This window comes from Aquarana catesbeiana, linkage group LG05 (genome assembly GCF_042186555.1).
Source record: "Aquarana catesbeiana isolate 2022-GZ linkage group LG05, ASM4218655v1, whole genome shotgun sequence".
NCBI classification, from domain to species: Eukaryota; Metazoa; Chordata; class Amphibia; order Anura; family Ranidae; genus Aquarana; species Aquarana catesbeiana.
Genome location: NC_133328.1, coordinates 528,260,511 through 528,284,347, shown reverse-complemented (window position 1 = coordinate 528,284,347; position 23,837 = coordinate 528,260,511). Strand labels below are relative to the sequence as shown.

The 23,837-nt window shown below is 43.8% G+C and overlaps 1 protein-coding gene across 2 annotated transcripts in view; it reads right to left on the bottom strand.

Moving 5' to 3' along the window:
* LOC141145226 (NXPE family member 1-like) overlaps nt 1-22,767 on the bottom strand; it is a 146,633-nt gene extending 123,866 nt beyond the window's left edge. For both annotated transcript variants that reach the window (XM_073631728.1, XM_073631727.1), the window contains exons 1-2: nt 22,628-22,767; nt 22,440-22,534 (exon numbers count right to left, since the gene is read on the bottom strand). In XM_073631728.1, the coding sequence (XP_073487829.1) occupies nt 22,440-22,534; nt 22,628-22,652 (120 nt within the window). In that variant the 5' untranslated portion in view covers nt 22,653-22,767. The remainder of the gene's footprint in view (nt 1-22,439; nt 22,535-22,627) is intronic.
* Nucleotides 22,768-23,837: the final 1,070 nt, after the last annotated feature.

Below are 23,837 nucleotides of genomic sequence, written 5' to 3'. Positions count from 1 at the left end.
AGTGGCAAATATTGTGAATGCCTCATACCCCAAGCGGGGAGGAAAATTCTGGTGAGTGCGGCCGCAATAGGAGCATGGATAAGTCACGCATGTTGTAATCACCTTATGAAGAGGAAATTAAACCAACGCTACTATATATTATATATTTTTTCACCAGCACTAAGCACTTTATTGAGCACTAATTATTTAACTTTAAGGGACAGCTATCCCTATTTTTATGTTATTTTTATTTTTGTTTTCATCTAATTCATTTTATTTATATCCCTATCTGGGATTGATGTTCACCAATTTGTATGGTACATATGAATTTGCACATATTATATTTAGGTGTTTTCTAATATTCATGAATTTGCACATATTATATTTTTAGGTGTTTTTTTTAATTTACATATCGGCAGTATACCTTTGATCATAATCGTATAAGACTATACCCCACAGAGACTATGTAACATTTTCACTTTATGAAGTCACTACAATACACCAATTAATTTGTAATCACCTTGAATACACCAATTGATATCCTTAGACAGATATCTTTAGTCAGTTAGTATTACATGAATCACATGAACAGCGCCAGACCTACTTAATCTTTTTCAGTTCATTTACTCCACCTAGTGGAATTAATTAGTAGAGGCAGCAGTTCTCCTGATTCTCTCCTTGCTTCTGCATTTTATTTTATTTCATTTTACTTATTTTCTACTATATATATTTTTTCTCTCTCTGCTGGTACTTTGTCCTTTGTGCAGAATCATGTATTTAGTTTAAACCCATCTTTGCCCCTAGTCTTCAAGGCTCATCATTCTCATCTCTGCTGCTGCACTCTGAATGCTTCAGCCTTCTCCACTTCCTTTCCAGTAATGAGCCCAAATCGCTCAATGACCTAAGACATGTGTGCTCACCTGTGGCCTTGCAGCTGTTGTGGTACTACTATTCCCATCATGCCTCTGTTTTCGGGAGGTATGCTTGTAACTGTCAGCTTTGCAATGCCTCATGGGACTTGCAGTTTTGCAACAGCTGGAACGCCACAGGTTAAGCACCTATGACCTATCATAACTGACACCACCTCCTCTATCTCAGTTGAGCGCCATGCAACTCTGATGTTTCTTGATCACCATGGTGGGAGATAGAGGCCACACTACTCTCTTTGATAGATTTGTCCTGATCCAGGCACAGTCTGGCTACTCCTTCCTCATACAATCCCCTTAAGGTTTTTTATCCCTTGTATATTTCCCAGTGGGAAACTGATTTAGGGGAAACAGTAAAAGATGATCAGAGGGACTATGTCATGGATTTCACCCACAAGGCATCGATCACCAATACATTTGCAGGCTGCAAATAAACTACAAAAACACTTTCCTAGTCCCACCTCCACATGCTGGTGGTGCTATCAGGATAAAAGGTACACCCTTACGCATACCAATCAACTTTTTGAGATGGGAACGAGGGACACCAATGAGCAAAAATATATAGGCCTAGGGCACACCCCCTGCCACCCCCCTTTAACCACTTCAGCCCCGGAAGGATTTACCCCCTTCCTGACCAGAGCACTTTTTACAATTTGGCACTGCGTTGCTTTAACTGCTAATTGCGCGGTCATGCAATGCTGTACCCAAACAAAATTTGTGTCCTTTTCTTCCCACAAATAGAGCTTTCTTTTGATGCTATTTGATCACCTCTGCGGTTTTTATTTTTTGCGCTATAAACGGAAAAAGACCAAACATTTTGAAAAAAAAATATTTTCTACTTTTTTGTTATAAAAAAAATCCAATAAACTCAATTTTAGTCATACATTTAGGCCAAAATGTATTTGGCCACATGTCTTTGGTAAAAAAAATGTATATTTATTGGTTTGCGCAAAAGTTATAGCGTCTACAAACTAGGGTACATTTTACTGGAATTTACACAGCTTTTAGTTTATGACTGCCTATGTCAATTCTTGAGGTGCTAAAATGGCAGGGCAGTACAACCCCCCCCCCCCCAATGACCCCATTTTGGAAAGTAGAAAATTGCTAGGAGGCATGTTGAGCCCATTGAATATTAATTATTTTTGTCCCAAGTGATTGAATAATGACAAAAAAAAAAAAAAAAATTACCAAAAGTTGTCACTAAATGATATATTGCTCACACAGGCCATGGGCATATGTGGAATTACACCCCAAAATACATTCTGCTGCTTCGCCTGAGAACGGGAATACCACATGTGTGGGACTTTTTGGGAGCCTAACCGCGTACGGGGCCCTGAAACCAAGCACCGCCTTCAGGATTTCTAAGGGTGTAAATTTTTGATTTCACTCCTCACTACCTATCACAGTTTTGAAGGCCATAAAATGCCCAGATGACACAACCCCCCCCCCAAATGACCCCATTTTGGAAAGTAGACACCCCAAGCTATTTGCTGAGAGGCATGTTGATTCCATGGAATATTTTATATTTTGACACAAGTTGCGGGAAATTGACAAATTTTTGTTTTTGCACAAAGTTGTCACTTAATGATATATTGCTCAAACATGCCATGGGCATATGTGGAATTACACCCCAAAATACATTATGCTGTTTCTCCTGAGTACGGGGATACCACATGTGTGGGACAACTTTGTGCAAAAAAAAAATTGTCTTTTTCCCGCAACTTCTGTCACAATATAAAATATTCCATGGACTCGACATGCCTCTCAGCAAATAGCTTAGGGTGTCTACTTTCCAAAATGGGGTCATTTGGGGGGGGGGGTTTGAACTGTCCTGGCATTTTATGCACAACATTTAGAAGCTTATGTCACATATCACCCACTCTTCTAACCACTTGAAGACAAAGCCCTTTCTGACACTTTTTGTTTACATGAAAAAATATATTTTTTTTTTTTGCAAGAAAATTACTTTGAACCCCCAAACATTATATATTTTTTTTTAAAGCAAATGCCCTACAGATTAAAATGGTGGGTGTGTGAATCGATTTTTCAAACGCATTTTTTTGGGAAAAAACACACTTTTTTAAATTTTAATGCACTAAAACACACTATATTGCCCAAATGTTTGATGGAATAAAAAAGATGATCTTAGGCCGAGTACATGGATACCAAACATGACATGCTTTAAAATTGCGCACAAACGTGCAGTGGCGACAAACTAAATACATTTTTAAAAGCTTTTACAGGTTACCACTTTAGATTTACAAAAGAGGTCTACTGCTAAAATTACTGCCCTCGATCTGACCTTCGCGGTGATACCTCACATGCATGGTGCAATTGCTGTTTACATTTGACGCCAAACCGACACTTGCGTTTGCCTTTGCGCGAGAGCAGGGGGGACAGGGGTGCTTTTTTTTTTTTTTTCTTTATTATTTTTTTGCTTTTTTATCTTATTTTTAAACTGTTCCTTTCATTTTTTTAAATCATTTTTATTGTTATCTCAGGGAATGTAAATATCCCCTATGATAGCAATAGGTAGTGACAGGTACTCTTTTTTGAAAAAATTGGGGTCTATTAGACCCTAGATCTCTCCTCTGCCCTCAAAGGATCTGACCACACCAAGATCGGTGTGATAAAATGCTTTCCCAATTTCCCAATGGCGCTGTTTACATCCAGCGAAATCTAAGTCATGAAATGCTTGTAGCTTCCGGTTTCTTAGGCCATAGAGACGTTTGGACCCATTCTGGTCTCTGATCAGCTCTATGGTCAGCTGGCTGAATCACCAGCTGCATTCTCAGGTTCCCTGTTGGGACAGGAGAGCCAGAGAAAAACATAGAAGACGGTGGGGGGGGCATTCCCTCCCACTGCTTGTAAAAGCAGTCTAGAGGCTAATTAGCTTCAAGGATTGCTTTTACTTGAAAGCCAACCACTGGCTGAAAAGAATGATACCAAGATGATACCTAAACCTGCAGGCATCATTCTGGTATAACCACTCAAAGTCCAGCAACATACCAGTATGTTGCTGGTCCTTGTTGGGCATATATTGTAAACTTTTTTTTTCATGCAGCCTGTGGGCTGGATGAAAAAAAGAGATTGATCGGTGGGTATGCCCACCATTAGAATACCTCCCTTCATCCACCCACTTCTAATGATGGGCATACATGCACCATTTATATATGCCGAAGGATGGGGGCATCCGCCCAACAGGTAGGAGCAAATCGCTGCCCCCATGCTTTGGCATATATGCTCTTTTTTTTAACTGTGGTGGTGAAATCACCTCCTACAGCGCTGGAGTCACGACTTTATGTATCGTGGGAGCAAACGCTGCTGCTGTCAAGATAAATAAATCCGCGCTGCAACTGAATGGCGTACCTGCTAAGCAAATGATGGTTAACAATAAAACAAAGTAACATTACAGTATAACAGTAAGACTTACCATACCTGCAAAGCAAATACAAAAAAAAATAGTAAAAAATAAAACATTTAACGCAACCTGTGCCTAAAATATATATATGCCGAAGCATGGGGGCATCCTCCCGCAAAAGGTAGGAGCAAATCACTCCTCCGCCCCCATGCTTCGGCATATATGTTGAAGTATGTAACTGTGGTGGTGAAATCACCTCCGACAGCGCTGGAGTCACGGCTTTATGTATCGTGGGAGCAAATGCTGTTACTGTCAAGATAAATAAATCCGCTCTGCAGCTGAATGGCGTACCTGAAAACAAAAAAAAATGGTTAACAATAAAACACAGTAAACAGTAAAGTATAAAAAAATTGCATACCTATAAAGCAAACATGATAAAACATAATAACAATAAAACATTGCAGAATAGAATACAGTAAAAAAAAGAGCAGAACAATAGAGAGAGAATAGAGAGAGAACAATAAAATGACAACTATTTTTGTTTTTTTTATTTTATATATCTTTTTGTGTTTTTTTTTTTTTTTTTACTTTTTTTTATTTTTTTTTTTTAACACTTTTTTTGTAACTGTAACTTTTGTAACTGTAACCGTTTCCAGGTTCGGGTCTCTTAAAATGCGATGGCATCATGGGAGACCCTGTGAAAGTGTGTCCTAGTCTGTGCATTGCTGTACCCTACGCTAATACTCAACTAGTGTATGGTAGCATTCAAAACATTCACCAATGCAAAGACCAGGATTGTCAGGACAGGAGGGACAATAATAGCGGGTGTCACGCCTATATCCGCGCTTGCTGCAGACACAAAATCTTTTTTGGGGGACTGGTTGGGTAGGGGTACTCAGGGGGAACATAAAGAAAATGCCTCTCATGCAGCCGGCTTACTGCATTTGGTTGGGGAAGGTGAGGTGGAGCACCGTCTGGATACAGAAGGGCTCTGATGATCTCTTCCTGGAATTTAAGGAAGGATTCGGTCCGTCCTGATGCTCTGTATAGCACATAAGCGCTCAGCAAAGCCAATTGAAATAAATAAACAGACACTTTTTTGTACCAGCATCTGGCCTTACGGGCATTGAGTACGGCGCCAAAAACTGGTCGTTGAGGTCCACCCCTCCCATATTTTGGTTATATTCGTGGACACAGAGGGGTTTCTCCACAACACGAGTCGCCGTAGTAATTTGGATCGTAGTGTCTGCATGAAGGGAGGTAAGAACGAAAACATTCTTATTATCCCTCCACTTCATAGCGAGCAAATTATTACACTGCAAGCCTAAGACGGGAATCTACAAGCCGCTGGGGAAAGCCCCGGCGATTAGGTCACATGGTGCCACATGCTCCAATCTGCTGATCAAACAAGTGACTAAAAAGTGGCACGCTCGTGTAATAATTGTCCACGTACAAGTGGTACCCCTTTCCGAATAAGGGTGACACCAAGTCCCACACAATCTTTCCAGCGCTTCCTATGTAGTCAGGGCAGTTTGTCAGCTCTACGTGACTATCTTTTCCCTCGTAAACCATAAAACTACATGTATAGCCTGTGGCCCTGTCACAGAGCTTATACATCTTGACCCCGTATCTGGCACGCTTGCTGGGAAGGCACTGCTGGAATGACAAGTGGCCAGAAAACTTAATCAGGGACTCATCAAAGCAGACAACTTGATGGGGAGTAAACAAGTCTGCAAAACGTTGGTTGAAGTGGTTTACGAGGGGCTGAATTTTGTAGAGCCGATCGTATCCAGGGTCTCCAGGAGGATGACAGAGTTCATTGTCATTGAAGTGCATGAACCGCAAGATCTGCGCGTATTGTGCCCTAGTCATGGAGGCAGAGAACAAGGGCTTATGGTGAATTGGGTCAGTGGACCAATATGACCGCAACTCACTATTTTTGGTTATGCCCATGTTGAGGGAAAGGCCCAGAAAGAGCTTAAATTCGGAGACCGTAATTGGTCTCCAATCTCTGGCAAGGGAGGACTGGGGAATAGTGGCGATGTGTTGACCAGCGTACAAATTGCTTTGGTCCACAATAGATCTATAGAGATCTTCAGTGAAAAACAGCAAATAAAAATCAAGTGACGTAAGATCAACTGTTTCCACCTGAATGCCGAGTTGGCTAGTGAATGGGGGAAGTACGGGTGCTGCAGAAGTGGTGGGTTCCCAATTAGGATTGGAGAATGCAGCAGGAAGGGCACTGTGGGCACGACGGGCCTGTGTTCGTCTTCTTGGTGGCAGCGGGACACTACTTGTGCTTGCCAGCTCGCCAGCTTGAACTGCAATTATGGGACTCGCCACGTCACCACGTGATACTGCAGTGCTTGATGTACGACCAGGGTGTACTAGGCCGCTGGTGCTTGCCAGTTCACCAGAAGGAATAGCGGCGCTAGTACTGCTCTGCTCCATACGAGGGACCTGCGGTTCTTGCACATCCACAACAGAAGAAGAAGTTCGGGGTCTGGTATGCCTGACCTTGGCAGGGACCACAACTCCGTCGTCAGAGCTATCTGTCATGGAGCCGCTGTCATCTGCAGGATCGCATTCTGAGCCTGAATCTGACAGATGAGTGACTTCCTCTTCACTATCTGTCATGCTCAGAAACGTGTAGGCCTCTTCACTAGTGTACCTTCGATTTGCCATTTTGGGCTCTAAATTTAGTGGTACACTAGTGAGACTCACAGGTAAAAAATCTCCTGACTGTTAGCGACTGTATCAAAACGCTACCAAAAAAACTGTTAGCGATCGCAGGGATCAGGCCTGACTCTGCGAACGCTGCAGTTATGTGTGTTTAGTGTTTTGTAAGTGACAGTGATCGATCGATACTGCACTTGGGTGGGCTGGGCTGGGCCGAGGGGCAAAACGCAGGTGCTAGCAGGTATCTTGGCTGATCCCGCTAACACTGCGTTTTTGGGAACCCTAAACTGCTGGGGACGCTAGTATAGATCTGATCGGATCAGATATTGATCCGTTCAGATATTATACCACTAAGGGAGGTGTATGCTGCATGCGTAGGTGTTAGTGGTACTGGCGCTAACCTGACGCTGCCTGGGGCGACGCACACCTTATCTGACCCTAAAACTTAACTTATATCACCACTGGGTCGATCAGGGGACTAAACCTTTATTAGGTTATAAATGGTTATAACTATCACAAACTGACACCAATGCAATAATGAGAAGAAAAAAAAAACTGCTATTGGTGTCACTGTGACAGGGGGTACAGGGGGGTGATCGGGGGGGTGATCGGGGGGGGGGGGGTGAAAAGTGTGCCTAGAGTGTTCTACTGTTAGTGTAGTGTTGGTGTAACTCACATTGATGTCTTCTCTCCTCGGCGCCGTAACGAAAAGACCGACTCGAGGAGAGATGACATCACTTCCTCTGCCGCTGTTTACATTACAGCAGCAGAGGAAGATTGTCATTCGTTGGGAGCGAGGGGGTGGCCACGAATGAGTGGCCTCCCCCTCACCTCGGATCTCTCCCCTAACGAAGCCGACCGCCTCGGGCACCCGGGGGGGCCGCGATGCGCCCCCCGCCCGCGGGAGGCAGATCACGTACCAGGTACGTGATTTTGCCTGCCCATGCCATTCTGCCGCAGTATATCTGCGTTAGGCGGTCGACAAGTGGTTAAAGGAGAATTATACAATAAAAGAAGATTAGTTAAACCCACAAGTGCTTTTTTTTTTTTTTTAACTACTACTATTCATTTATACTGGCTTTCGAAATTTACAAATGCAGTCATTTTGAAATTGCGTGAAAGTTTTAGCATTGGCAAACACTTTTTGAAAGATGGGGATATGAGGCTGGAAACGTGACGGCAATTGCTGCTAGTGCCTCTTCACGTATGCACCCCCATTATTTGAAAAATTGAACTATTGCGGTACTAGATAATAATATTAAGTTACACAGTTCTAAAAAAATATATATAAATTTTAATAATTGAAAATATCAGATTACAAAAAAGATAATTACATACAATCATAAAAAACAAATACCACACTGAATACAGCGAGTGGAGCCCACAAAGTTTCTACGGGGGATGTGTGAAGAAGAGAGGGGGGGAAGGAGGGCACGAGGACAAGGACTAGGGAGGGAGGGGGGGGAAGGGGGGGAAAGGGGGGAAGGGAAAAGGGGTAGGGGGGGGAAGGGGGGTAGGGAGGGGGAGGGGGGAGGAAAGGGGGGAAGAGGAAGGACAAGAAGGACAAGGGCAAGGAACAGGGAGGGAAAGGAGGGGGAGGAGGGGGGAAGGGGATAGGATGAGGGAAGGACAGGGGGGATATGGGGTGTGGGGAAAAAATACCAGGCGCAGAGGCATATTTGTACTGATCTAGGTTTACTTTCTTCTATTACTTTGTGTCCCTGCAATACATACAGGGCTGTTTCACCCCATACCTTCATCCCTCCTTCAATTCCTTTCCACCCATACATATGCTCACTGTTCTATACCTGGTCCCCTTCTCTGCCTCTGTATGCTCACCAGTCCCCTTTCTTTTTCTCTGACCTGGAGGGCTATGATCAATTTATATTGGTCACCTTGTTTGACGATTATTTATATATTTTTTACCTCTAGTTGAATTGGCATCTCTGTACGATGACCAGCAGCATTACAACTCTGAAACCTTGAAATTTAATCATCCAACATCCTTTTATGTTCTCCAATTATCCTGCTCATCTATATCACCATATAATATTCATAGCTCATGTGTATTAGGGTGGTCCACTCAATAACCGGTGAGTGCCAGTCTCTGTGTGTCATTTAACTTCATTATCTTAAGTCTACTTCCACACAGTACTCTGTAAGCCTGGTGTCCCCTGGTGGTGTTCTCGTCATTTTCCTTTTCCCCCTTCCCCCCTTCCTTCCCCCTTCCCCTCCCCCCCCTGTCCTTCTCTCCCCCCCCTTCTCCCCCCCCCCGTTTTCCTCTTTCCTTGCCATCCCTCCTTTTTTCCCCACACCCTATATCCCCCCTGTCCTTCCCTCATCCCATCCCCCTCCCCCCTCCCCTTTCCCCCCCTCCCCCTCCTTTCCCTCCCTGTTTTTTGCCCTTGTCCTTCCTCTTCCCCTCTTTCCTCCCCTTTCCTCCCCCCTCCCCCTTTTCCCTTCCCCCTTTCCCCCCTCCCTCCCTAGTCCTTCCCCCCGTGCCTTCCTTCCCCCCTCCACCCCCCTCTCTTCTTCCCTTTCTCCCCTTCCTTTCCTCCCCCTTCTTCCTCTCCCCTCCCCTCCCTTCCCCCACCCCCCCACCCCCCCCCCCCTCCTCCCTTCTCACGCCACTATCCCGGATTCATTTTTTCTTCTTTCCCCTGCCCCCTTCACCACGCCGTTATTTTTCCAATTATTACAATTTCATTATTATTATTATTCTTTACCAAACTAGAGTCCGTTTACAGATCCCCCGTGTCCGCCGCGGGGGGAATTGTGTTGGGTTCCGCCGTCCCACTGTTTCCGCCTGAGCCGGTGAGCTTGACCTCAATTTTACTCTGTATGTATTATGATTCGTGACTATACTTGTGATTAACTATGTTTGCTGCATTGTTTATGTACGTAACCATATATGTATGTATTCAGCTAAGTGATTCTAAATTACTTTATAGATTTGTTTCTCCTGAAGAAGCGGTTGCAGCCACGAAACTGGTCGAGATAAAAAACTCCACACACATCCCCCGTAGAAACTTTGCGGGCTCCACTCGCTGTATTCAGTGTGATATTTGTTTTTATGATTGTATGTAATTATCTTTTTTGTAATCTGAAATTTTCAATTATTAAAATGTATATATATATTTTTTAGAACTGTGTAACTGTAATATTATCTAGTACTGCAATAGTCCCATTTTTCAAATAATGGGGGTGCATACGTGAAGAGGCACTAGCAGCAATTGCCGTCACGTTTCCACCCTCATATCCCCTCTTACTATACAACCCCAGGATGATGGTACTTATACTAGCTTTTTACTGATCTGTAACTGAGGCCTTACCATACTTTTTGAAAGACAAATAGTGCATGTTATATACAACTATACAGAGGGACTTTGTTCCAAATCAGGGACAGCCCCTCTTAATCAGGGACAGTTGGGAACTATGCCTTACATATCTTTTAGGACTGCCCTGTTCTCTGCACCTTCCGGAAAAAAATCCATGACATAATTCTTAAACTCACAGATATACTATAGACTTAGGCCAGGACATCTATAAGTAGTTATTACATCTTCAGGGCATAGATACAGGCAATTGTTATTAATCCACCTTCTCAATGAAGGTAATTCCACTGCTCTATGGTTGACAAAAGTAAATGAAATAAAATACATGTAAAGAGAGAATAATTCAGGAAAACATGGATTTACTGGTAAGAGTTTAATCGTAATTTCTGAATACCTGACATTACTGTTTGACCAGGCCCCTAAACTCCTTAAATCATGTCAACTTTGTGCCTGAGTTCTTATTTTTTCCCTATTTTATCTGTTTTTTGTTGGGCGGTGCAGTGGATCTCTCCTTCACAACTCCCAATCATGTCCACCCCTAGCCTTTAAATTTCCCCTCTCCTTCTTCCTTTCCCTTCCAACCTCCCACTTGCCTTTTTTTTTCCCTTTTCACCCTCCCCACTTATTCTCCTTCTTTCCATGTTTTTCTACACCCCTCCACATACTCGTCACTTTTACTTTTGAGTGTCTCATAGACAATTGCTAGATAGTTTGAGGTGGAGTTTGTTATGTGTTTATTGTTAATTGGCTGTATCCCATTGTCCTATTGTTCCTGTCTGCTTTGGGAGCAAACTAGTATAGGAGGTAAATGTTTGTGGATTAGCTTACGGGTTAATGAAATCACTGTCAGCCAGAGGCGTCGTCAGGGGGTGGCTATTGGGGCTACAGCCCCGAGCCTGGGGCTAATAGCCCCGAGTCTCTTGTCCCAGTCCTAGAATGTAGGAGACAGGGGCGGACTGAGCCGTGGTAGCGTTGGCTCTGGCTCCAGATCCGCCCCCGCCTGACTCTACTCTTGGTCACTGGTTGCTATAGCCGCCTACCGGCTAGCAACCAGTGACGTCACTGCCCACTGTGCCCACACTGCCCAGCATTCAAAGCGGAGGAGGATTGCACTTCCTCCTCCTCCGCGCTAGTGCTCATGGGTCTAGTGCTCATGGGCAGGGCTGGCCCTACCATGGGACCCGGTGGGACCATGGGTCCCGGGCGGCAGGTTCTGAGGGGCGGCACATTGATGCCTAAGAAGACGGTGGCGGAACTCCCGTCGATCGCTCCGCTTCTTATCCCACTGTGAGGGTGGCCTGGGCGGCGCCGCTGCTTTTAGAGGTGATGGCAGAGCACTCGCTGCTATACCCGCACAGCGGACCGCCGCCCATCCTTACTGCTGCTCCCCCCTATTGCTGCTGACATGTCGGGACGACAAGAGAAAGTCAGCTGATGGCTAACAGCGTGAAGGGGAGGAGCTTCCTGCTGTGCACTGAGACCCCATGATGAAAGAGGGATCGCTGGAGGCGCAGCTGACACTGAGAGAAAGTAAGTGTAAGCGCCATTGATCTCATCTCCACCACCCCTGCCTGTGTCAAATTCCTCACCACCCCTGCCTGTGTCTAATCCCCCTCACCACCCCTGCCTGTGTCTAACCCCCCTCACCAGCCCTGCCTGTGTCTAACCCCCCTCACCACCCCTGTCTGTGTGTAACCCCCCTTCACCACCCCTGCCTGTGTCTAACCCCCCTCACCACCCCTGCCTGTGTCTGTCTAACCCTCCTCCTCTACCCCTGCCTGTGTCTAACCCCCCTCACCACCCCTGCCTGTGTCTGTCTAACCCTCCTCCTCTACCCCTGCCTGTGTCTAACTGCCCTCACCACCCCTGCCTGTGTCCAACCCCCCCTCACCACCCCTGCCTGTGTCTAACCCTCTCTCACCACCCCTGCCTGTGTCTAACCCCCCCTCACCACCCCTGCCTGTGTCTAACCCCCCTCACCACCCCTGCCTGTGTCTAACCCCCCCTCACCACCCCTGCCTGTGTCTAACCCCCCCTCACCACCCCTGCCTGTGTCTAACCCTCTGCCACCCCTGCCTGTGTCTAACCTCCCTCACCACCCATGCCTGTGTCTAAACCCACCACCACCACCACCACATCTGCCTTTCTCTGAACCCCACCCCCACCACCCCTGCCTCTGACTGAACCCCACCACCACTGTTGCATTAATATCTGACTTCCTGATAAATTTAATTTTAGTTTTAATTGTCATGATATAAAATAATGGATGTGTGGCCCTTTTGGTGGGCGTGCTGTTTTTTTGTTTTGTTTTTTTTTTTTGTGGAGGGGGGGCAGAATTTTATTCCTGGTCCCAGTCAGCACAATGTCTTAGGCCAGCCCTGCTCATGGGGCTAGTGCTCATGGGACTTCTGGACTGGAGCGTCCCTCCGCTGGCGCTGTGAAGTGCAAAGCAGCAGGGATGGGGATACCTGGGCAGCCGGGAAGAGCCCAGGAGGGAGAGAAGACACCGCCACCCTGAGCAGCATCCCCAGCTCCTCCCAGAGCCTGCACTGCACCTATCAGTCCTCTCCCAGCGCGCTGTGACTGGAAGAGGAAGAAGGCGGGAAATACAATTTGGCCACCGTGCGACATCGATCGGCACTCGGGCGGGCGGCTCTCCTCCTCTCCTCTGGCTGCCTCACACACCAGCACCACGGCTGAGCTGCTGCTGCAGGACCTGGACACATGAAGTCTGTCTCCTTCTGGTCAGGTAGGTCAGTCAGTCAGTGTGTATGTCAGGTACCAGGTCAGTGTATATATATCAGGTAGGTCAGTGTATGTAGGTCAGTGTGGGTCAGGTAGATCAGTGTGTGTGGGTCAGGTAGGTCAGTGTGTGTGGGTCAGATAGGTCAGTGTGTGTGGGTCAGTGTATGTAGGTCAGTGTGGGTCACGTAGCTCAGTGTATGTCAGGTAGGTCAGTGTGGGTCAGGTAGCTCAGTGTAGGTCAGTGTGGGTCAGGTAGGTCAGTGTATGTCAGGTAGGTCAGTGTGGGTCAGGTAGCTCAGTGTGGGTCAGTGTGGGTCAGGTAGGTCTGTGTATGTCAGGTAGGTCAGTGTATGTCAGGTAGGTCAGTGTGGGTGGGTCAGTGTATGTAGGTCAGTGTGGGTAAGGTAGGTCAGTGTGGGTGGGTCAGTGTATGTAGGTCAGTGTGGGTCAGGTAGGTCAGTGTGGGTGGGTCAGTGTAGGTCAGTGTATGTCAGGTAGGTCAGTGTATGTAGGTCAGTGTGGGTCTGGTAGGTCAGTGTGGGTCAGGTAGGTCAGTGTGGGTGGGTCAGTGTATGTAGGTCAGTGTAGGTCATTGTGGGTCAGGTAGGTCAGTGTAGGTCAGTGCATGTCAGGTAGGTCAGTGTATGTAGGTCAGTGTGGGTCAGGTAGGTCAGTGTATGTCAGGTAGGTCAGTGTATGTAGGTCAGTGTGTGTCAGGTAGGTCAGTGTAGGTCAGGTAGGTCAGTGTATGTAGGTCAGTGTGTGTCAGTGTAGGTCAGTGTGTGTCAGGTAGGTCAGTGTAGGTCAGTGTGTGTCAGTGTACAGTATGTCAGGTAGGTCAGTGTATGTCAGGTAGGTCAGTGTGGGTCAGTGTATGTCAGGTAGGTCAGTGTGGGTCAGGTAGGTCAGTGTGTATTAGGTAGGTCAGTGTATGTAGGTCAGTGTGGGTCAGGTAGGTCAGTGTATGTCAAGTAGGTCAGTGTATGTCAGGTGGGTCAGTGTATGTCAGTGTGGGTCAGGTAGGTCAGTGTGGGTCAGGTAGGTCAGTGTGGGTCAGGTAGGTCAGTGTATGTAGGTCAGTGTATGTAGGTCAGTGTGTATCAGGTAGGTCAGTGTATGTAGGTCAGTGAATGTCAGGTAGTTCAGTGTATGTAGGTCAGTGCATGTCGGGTAGGTCAGTGCATGTCGGGTAGGTCAGTGTATGTCAGGTAGGTCAGTGCATGTCAGGTTGGTCAGTGCACGTCAGATAGGTCAGTGTATGTGGGTCAGGTAGGTCAGTATGGGTCAGGTAGATCAGTGTATGTAGGTCAGTGTATGTCAGTTAGGTAGGTCAGTGTGTGTATGTCAGGTAGGTCAGTGTATGTGTCAGGTAGGTCAGTGTATGTCAGGTAGGTAGGTCAGTTTAGTGGTCAGCATTGATGGGCACTGGTAAGCCAGGCAGCAACCAGCAAGTCAGCGTACCCCCCGCCACACAACCACACAACCCCAACCAAAAAAACCCAGCGCCACTAGAGGTCCCCCGCCCCCCCCCCCGTGCCGGCCTTGGACTTCAGCTGAAGCCCCTGGTCTTTTTGCCACCTAGCAACGCCCCTGCTGTCAGCTATTAGTTGCTAGATGGGAGGCGGGGATTGCTCCAACAGCCCTGCCTGCTGATAAGACTGTCTACTGATAAAAAGTGCTGATGAATGTACCTGTGTCTCTTGTTACTGAATGTAGTTTACCCCACCCTGTGTCATTATGCAAAGAAGGGGGGGTTGTCCCCAGAGTGTATATCTCTTTGTACCTGTGTGATAAGGTCAGGGATTTAATTTAGAGTTCTCACTTAATATGATGCCTACATGTAAATCTGTTTTTAACTTTTTGGCTGTTGAACCCAATTGAAGCTGCTTTTGTTGTCTTGTAACTATATTGCCATGGTGTTGAAGCTTGTGTTCGTAACCCAGGTGACTCCTGTTGTTGTTTACCCTTGCCCTGTGTGGGGGGGTTGTGCTGATGCTATTGTTTGTGTAATTGTCTATAAAAGGCCTTTGGAAGATTAAAGAGCAGCAGTCCATTATGCTCAAGAACTGATACACGGATTTCTGACTCTGTGTCTTAATTCCTATATGAAGCAATAATTTGGCAAAGCAATATAAACTATAAGCAACTTATTTAACAGTTGCATCTAACATTTTGGCGCCCGGACGAGGGACTCACCGATGATACTACAAGAGGTGGATGAGCTACGCTGACGGAACAAAAGAAATAGGCATTCCGGGAATCACAGATCAAAAAAAAAAACCTGCGCAGGTAAGAAAAAGCTTTATTTTTCTTATATTCTGTGCTCCCCTGATTTGTGCCTATTCGTTCTGTCAGTTACGGTTCTCCTGGTTTTAAAACACCAGCCTCTGTAGTGGTGAGTCTAGAATTACTGGATATTTTAGTTTATATTGCTGGAATTATTTGTTTGTTTTGTTATCTGTGTTTGTCTTGTCTGTCTTGTTGAGAAAGTGAATGAGCCTTGTCAAGGATGGTATGAGTTAGAAGGGGATTGCCGAACTAAGCAACAGAATGCGCCTTACCTCACACGATTGGGAACCTGAGGGCTTGTGAGCTTGGGGGTCTGACGCTTATGCTTAACCTCACATCTAACTCATAAACCATAGACGGGTTGAGAGTATAAGCCCTGTCTGCTCCATAAAGCAGGGATAAGAGTGTATGAGAGGGATTCCCAGATACGGGGAGGGAATAAGGTCTCAACAAAGTCCCGAGATCTAGTCGGATACCTGGCCACTTAAAGGAATGCTTGTATATGTTGTAGCCGCATTTTTGTATATGTTGTAGCCGCATTCTGGTTTGTTATTGGGCTAGCATATAAAGTAATTATTTATTTTTGGGCTAGCATATAAAGTAATTCGGTTTCAGAAATCTCATTCCGGAGAGGTTTCTAGAATTCTAGCACCCTAGGAGGAAGGCAACGAGGAACTAGTGTAACTTAGCTGGTTTGCTATTGGGCTAGCATATAAAGTAATTATTCATTCTTGTATATGTTGTAGCCGCATTATATTGTACACTAAGTGTCCCACACGCTACCTAGGCAGGACTGTTAGAATAGGCCAGAGGAACACAAAACCCCGTCAGGGAATTGTAGCACATTACACAGTGCCACAGATAATTAAAAACATCTGTGGAGAAGATGAAGCACGGGACTTAAAGGATGTCCTTTGTAAATTTAAGGTGAAAGGAGCAGCGGGTTTAGACCCGGATGTATGGAGTGAAATAGTGAAAAAAAAAAAAAAAAGTGAAATAAAAAGGGACAGACAAGGAGAGGTGTTAGAGAAGCAATGGATGAGTCAGGTTCAATGCTTAATTAAGGTTTCAAATAGAGAAAAAGAAGAGGGGTGGAAACATAATCCAGATTGTGATGGTTGGGATATGAAAGACAGAAGAACAAAAAATGTTGAAATTTTAAATAATCTTAGTTCAACCATCCCACCCCCATATACTGACATAGAACGTAAACCACACAAGATATATCCTGTACTTAAGGGTAGAGAATGTTTTTTTGTTTTTTTTTTCAGGTTTGTGGAGTATAAGAATTTCATTCAGAAACTGTAGCTCCCGTACGCACTGATACATGCATTATAGTAAAGCCAGCTGTTTTCTGTAGATTTGTGACACAGTTAATGAATACACATGAAGCAACCTGGCAGGATGGGGAGGATTTATGCAGACATAAAATGACTCTGACCCTGTTTAACCAGTTTATGACTGACCTGCAGACCGAGCTGAGGGGGATGGCAATACTGGAGACAGACAGACACATAGACTCAAGGGCTCCTTTTATTGTTAGATTAGAAGTTTTCTGTCAGGCAAAACAACAAGAGAGGGGGTCAATATCACCCATGAAACAAATGCCAGGACAGACTGTATCAGAATTTTACTTGTCTATGGAAAGTATGATGGCAGATGAGAGAATGGATTTAGAGCTGCCAGTCACGATCCGAGCCTTCAATAGACAGTTTATGGAAGGATTAATTCCACAGATAAGTGAAAGACTGAAAGCTTGCACACCACCCTTAATTTGTTGCGATTTTTGGCAGAAAAAGGTTGCAAGGTTAATAAGAAAAAGTTACAAGTGTGTCAGGAAAAAGTTATCTTTTTGGGACATTGTATATCACAAGGTACAAGACATCTCACTGAGGAGAGGGTTCAAGTGATAAAGGGAATGTTACCCCCACGGAATTTCAAACAATTGCGTATGTTTTTAGGTATCGTGTCATATTGTAGACAGTGGATACCACATGCTAGCGCTTTGATGCAGCCATTATACGATTGTTTGAAAATTGTACCGTATATGCTTACAGAAATAGCTTATGAGTCGTTTATCACTTTGAAAAAGTTGTTGATTTCTGCCCCGGCTATTGGTATACCAGATTACACCAAGATATTTAATCTGTACATTGCTGAGATCACTGGACACGCCACAGGTGTTCTGACACAGGCACATGTAAAACAAAGACCAGTCGCTTACTTTTCAGCAGCATTAGATCCAGTATCTAGAGGTTCACCGTCTTGTGTACGGGCGGTAGCTGCAGTGTCAATTATCATAGATAAGTCATCAGAGATTGTTCTAGACAATCCAGTCGTAGTGCATACCACACATGACATACATGCAATCTTGTCTCAGGTACAGCCCAAACACATTTCAATGGCCAGGCAATTAAGGTTACAGTGTACTTTACTCTTACCTCCAAATGTCACTTTTCAGCGCTGTACAACTTTAAATTTGGCCACCTTTTTGCCTCTTCAGTCACCAGATTTGGCAAGGGGGAATGATAGTACTAATAGTACTAGTGAGAAAAGAAATGAGGACACTGACACTCTTTTGTTTAAAGAAGTAGATCAGCACGATTGTTTTCAGCTCATGGAACAGGAGACAATGGGATTCCCACATGTTACAGATACACCGATTTTAAATGCTGAGCACACCTTGTATATAGATGGTAGTAGGTTTGCTGATGACAAGGGTAAATATCACACAGGGTATGCTGTAGTGACTGATACGCAGGTAATTGAAGCACAGGCCTTACCAGCCCACATGTCAGCACAGGAAGCAGAATTAAAAGCTTTAGAACAAGCCCTAGAATACTTAAAAGAACGAGAAGGGAATATTTACACTGACTCTGCCTACGCTTATGGCGTAGCGCATGATTATGGCCACATATGGAGGGCTAGAGGTTATCTGACAGCAGCAGGTACACCTGTAAAACATGGAGAAGGGATTAAGAGAGTCCTGAACAATCTTCAAAAGGTTAAACGAGTAGCCATTATGAAGATAGCGGCACACACGAGCGCAAAAACAATTGAGGCAAAAGGAAATGCATTTGCAGATTTGACTGCAAAACAGGCAGCTCTAGGAGAAGGAAGCCCTGAGACCTTAGCAGCGGTAGAGGTGAGTATCCCAGAACCAACATGGCAGCAGCTGAGTAAATTACAGGAGCAAGCAGGGGAGAGCGAGAAAGATAAGTGGGTCAGGATGGGAGCAGCACCAGACCTTGACAATGTATGGAGGGAAGGGGGCAAAATATGCCTGCCTGCCTCTCTGTACCCAGCAATGGCAGTGGCAGTTCACCTACCCACACATGTCAGTTCCAATTCCATGTATAGGATTGTGAACCAAGGATGGCTCGCCCCCGGATTCAGTAGCACTGCAAGAAATGACTGTGCAGCCTGCCAAATCTGTCTCCTGAATAACCCAGGACAGAGAGTAAAAACCCCACGAAAACACCAGGTCCGGGCCCAATACCCCTTCCAGAGACTGCAGATTGATTACATACAAATGCCTAAGAGCGGCCCTTTTGAATTTGTCCTCGTGTGTATCGATTTATTCTCAGGTTGGCCCGAAAGTTATCCAGTAAAATCGGCTACAGCTAAAGCCACAGCTAAGAAACTGATCACTGAGTTAATACCTAGGTTTGGTCTTCCTGAAACCATAGAATCAGATAGGGGGACACACTTTACAGGAGAAATCATGCAGAATGTGATGACCATGTTAGGGGTTCAACAAAGTTTTCACACCCCTTACCACCCACAGAGTTCAGGATCAGTGGAGAGAGTAAATGGGACAATAAAGTTAAAAATACAAAAAGCCATGCAAGAGTTAAACAAGCCTTGGCCAGAATGCCTGCCTTTGGCTTTGTTCTCTATAAGGTACACTCCAACAGGAAAGACAGGATTATCCCCATATGAGATACTTTTTGGGAATGCACCTAGATTGGGTTTATACTTTCCACAGAGTATGCAATTGCAATGTGATAGTTTGACTGCATATGTGATACAATTACAACAACGTCTAACTAAGATCCACAAAAGTGTGTATTCTTCTCTTCCAGACCCTAATTCAATAACAGGTACACATACTCTGCTACCAGGGGATTATGTATATGTGAAGAAACACACCAGAAAGACATTGGAACCCAGGTTTGAAGGTCCTTACCAAGTACTCTTGACCACAGCCACCTCAGTAAAGCTGGAAGGAAAACCTACCTGGATACACGCATCACATTGCAAGAAACAACCCGAGAAAACAACATGATGAAATATCTACTTACATATTTTTTTTTGTTGAAGATTGTTGTTTTACAAATATATGCATGGACTCCTGGTATTAATGTACTTGAAGTAGAGGAAACAACAACTTTCGAATGGGCTATAGATGATCCTAAAGTAGCAAATTATTATTGACAAAAGGTAGACTAGTACATCTTTCCTCACAGATACAACAGGATACTGCACCACATTGGTGGGATATATTTAGTGGAATGTCTTCTACAGCAACCAATACCTTTCACTGGTTGTTAAGTCCAATGGTAATTATTATTCTAATATTAATATCACTTACAATCACGAATATATGTGTATACAGGAAAATAAATAGGAAAATTAGGAGAATAGACAGGGTATACTGATAAATGTGTATTGACATCACCCTACTCCTATAAAACTCCTCTTCTTGAATTTTAAGATGTTGGTAATACCTAGGGAGATGGGTTCTACCCCTCTGACAACTCGCGGTCAGGGAAAGGACTCTGGGGAAAAACTGACTAGAACTTATTCATGAGGACCCAGGGGGAAGGAGAGGATGATGTCAAAGGGGGAAATTGATAAGGTCAGGGATTTAATTTAGAGTTCTCACTTAATATGATGCCTACATGTAAATCTGTTTTTAACTTTTTGGCTGTTGAACCCAATTGAAGCTGCTTTTGTTGTCTTGTAACTATATTGCCATGGTGTTGAAGCTTGTGTTTGTAACCCAGGTGACTCCTGTTGTTGTTTACCCTTGCCCTGTGTGGGGGGGTTGTGCTGATGCTATTGTTTGTGTAATTGTCTATAAAAGGCCTTTGGAAGATTAAAGAGCAGCAGTCCATTATGCTCAAGAACTGATACACGGATTTCTGACTCTGTGTCTTAATTCCTATATGAAGCAATAATTTGGCAAAGCAATATAAACTATAAGCAACTTATTTAACAGTTGCATCTAACATGTGTTTCAATAAACAGTTTTATGTTTCTTACCACCCTACTCTGAGTTACGTCTAGTGACTGAGTGGGCTAAGGGATCTTGGAACGTGCTGTACCGGCAAGGGAAGATTATACAGCGGACATACTCCTCTTGAGTACGGGGTCCGTCACAATCCCTTTCTCTGTCTCAAAGGAGAAGTCAGGGGTCTGTACAATAGCTTGTAAATAAAATAAAATTGTAAAGAATAATATAAAAAAATTAAGGTCTCATTCACACGGGTTCTTTGGCCCATATAATGTGAATGAGTGGTATTGGACATGCCTGTTCTAGGAGGATGTAGTGGATGTATGAACACAGCCATACATCCTAATTTGATAAGTGTGCGGGTGTGGGTAAGTGGCCCAGAATGCACATTGTCTGTGTTTGGGGCCATACACCTGCATCCACATGCCTGTTAAATTAGAACCTTTGGTTGTGTTTGTACAGCTTCTGTGTCCCCATAGCATAATATAGACTGCCTGCACACAGCAATAGCCACATACAAAAAAAACAAAAAAACACTGATTCACACTGTACAGGAGTGCAGTTCGTTTTGCACTCCGTTGACCCATTTTCAGCAGAGAGCGGGCTGAAGTCCGCTCTTTGTTGACGTCACAGGAGTTGGTCCAGGCTCCACGTCATCACGAGCACAGAGTCGGGATCCACCCAGATCCCTGGACCGCCACCCGACTCAGCGTCTCAGTGAGCCAGAGAGCTTGAGCTAATTGCTCTGCCCCCTCCACAGCCCAGCGCTCCAGAATATACAGCAGGCATGTCCTTCATGTCTTATTAAAACTGTCCTGTAGCTGGCCAATTTTACACTGTTGTATCTTCTGCAGTGTCTTAATTCTTGTGGTAAAGCCCTAGCTCTGTGCCCTCTGTTTCTTGAATATCGTGGTCCTCACATTTGTGTCTGCTAAAAACTACCTGAAAAAAAAAATGTTTTCTCAAACTAAAATGAAATAGGTTGGGGTGTAACTGCTGTGTGTATGCCAAGCTAATTGTAGTAGAAAAAAAATGCCAAATATGTGATACAGTGTATGCTGTTAATGAGGCCGCCTGTAAAAATCATACTGTCCTGTAAGACGTACTTCAAAGTACAGCTTTAAAGTATCTCCCAAGCACGATTGTTAGCGAATTTGTGTATTTTCAGTGTTGCCCTCAAAGCTGCAAGAAAAGACCTACTCCCCTCTGTATGGTATTTTTTGTATGTTTTTCCATTGGTACATGTCCCCCATGGCAGTGCCCAGATTTTCATGTCTTTTTAACAGTATTTTGCCTATTAGCCATAAAAATGACCACAATTTAACAAGATTACCTCCCCCCCTGCCTCCCCTCCATAGACTTCAATGGGATTCACCTCTAAGTTCAGGTTAATTCAATTTCAAGATTCGCCTCAGCAAATGGAACCAGGGCAGATTTGCTCATTATTCGCTCATTATTAGCACTCATTTAAAGTCTCAATTTCTAGATATCATAGAAACAAAGAGCAGACTTTCTTTTCTTGTCATAATCACTGACAAAGACAAAGAAAAGCTACAGAAAACTCCAAATAGAGCAGGTAAACATTTTGTCCAGGTGGTATAATGTTTGCCTTGTTAATACAAGTCAGTATGAAAGCTGCAGCATTGTGTTCTTCACTATTGTAGACTACAGTAAATATGGTCATATGTAAAAGTGCAGTTAAATTGTAAATGAACCTAAAACATCCAGAATATAGTATAGTTCTTTATAAGCAACTTTATGCTGAGCATTTAATATGTCTAAAAAAAAAAAAAAATACTAAACTTATAACTAGACGAAGATCATTACCGGTAATTAACCTTTTGAAAAGTTATTAGACAAAAGTATTACTAAATTATTAACGTTACCTTCAGTTTTTGGAAGTAAATCATGCTTGATAGGAAACAAAACATACCAATCACGATTAGAAGACATTTGATCGTTGGTAGGAAATTCATTCTACCTACAAGAGACAAAACAGAGATGAATATGTTTGTTCAGAAATTCGGTATATGTATTTTTACATCAAAACAGTAAAGACACAGAGAGCACTTACTATGTTGCTGGTGCCAGCATTTCATTGCAGTCAGTGTGAATTGATAGTTGCCGAGCAAGCTTATTTAGTTCTATTTACAATAGGCTGAACTGTGAACAATGGTGTTTTTACTCTTTCTTAGCTTTTACATAGGTAATTGAGGGAGTGTACTAAACAGATCTAATTAAAGCACACGACTTCACAAAAAATAGACAAGGTAGTACAACAGTAAAAATTAGTGGATTAGTAGTGAAATAGCATTACCTGCCATTTTGCTGTTAGGTAAGCAGTAAAATCAACACACCAATTTTAAAACATAATTTTATTGTATTTTGCATTGTTTTTAGTGCATGCATTCTCTCATAGTCAATAATGTGTACTACTTTTTCAATAAATTGGTTGATGTGTCATCAGTTTCTGGCTTTTTGGTATGGACTGGCTGTATTAGGGAGAGTACAAACTAGGAGATGAGAGAAGATATGGGGTAGAGGGAGAAAATATTCACAAGATATAGAAAATGCTGAGCAGGACATAGCAGTTGTTAACAGGTGGGGTAAGCAAGACAAATAGGAAAATTATTAAAACCACAGGTGTTAATAAATCAAATGTGGGATTAAAAATAGAACAAAGTGGATAATTAATTGGAAGGTGTAAGGCACTGGCTGCAGTTGGGGATGTATATGTGACACCTACATTTCTCACCCAAACATGGTGAGGGTGTCGGGATTTGTATCTGTTAAGAAGAAGAAAAAACATTTTGTTTTTTTAGGCTTTAACCACTTGGCCTTTGGAAGATTTACCCTTCTTCATGACCAGTCCATTTTTTACGATATGGCACTGCGTTACTTTAACTGACAATTGCGCGGTCATGTAACGCTGTACACAAATAAAATGTCCTTTCTTTTGGTGGTACAGTATTTGATCACCTCTGCGTTTATTTTTTGTGCTATAAACAAAAAAAGACCAACAATTGTGAAAAAAAAGAAACAATATTTTTTACTTTCTGCTATAAAACATATCCAATAAAAAAATAGAAAAAAATCTAATTGCTTTATTCATTTAGGCCAATATATATTCTACTACATATTTTTGGTAAAAAATCCCAATAAGCATATATTGATTGGTTTACGCAATAGTTATAGCATCTAAAAACTATGGAATATATACTAGAAATTTTATGAATTTACTAGTAATGGTGGTGATCAGCAACTTATAGTGGGACTGTAATATT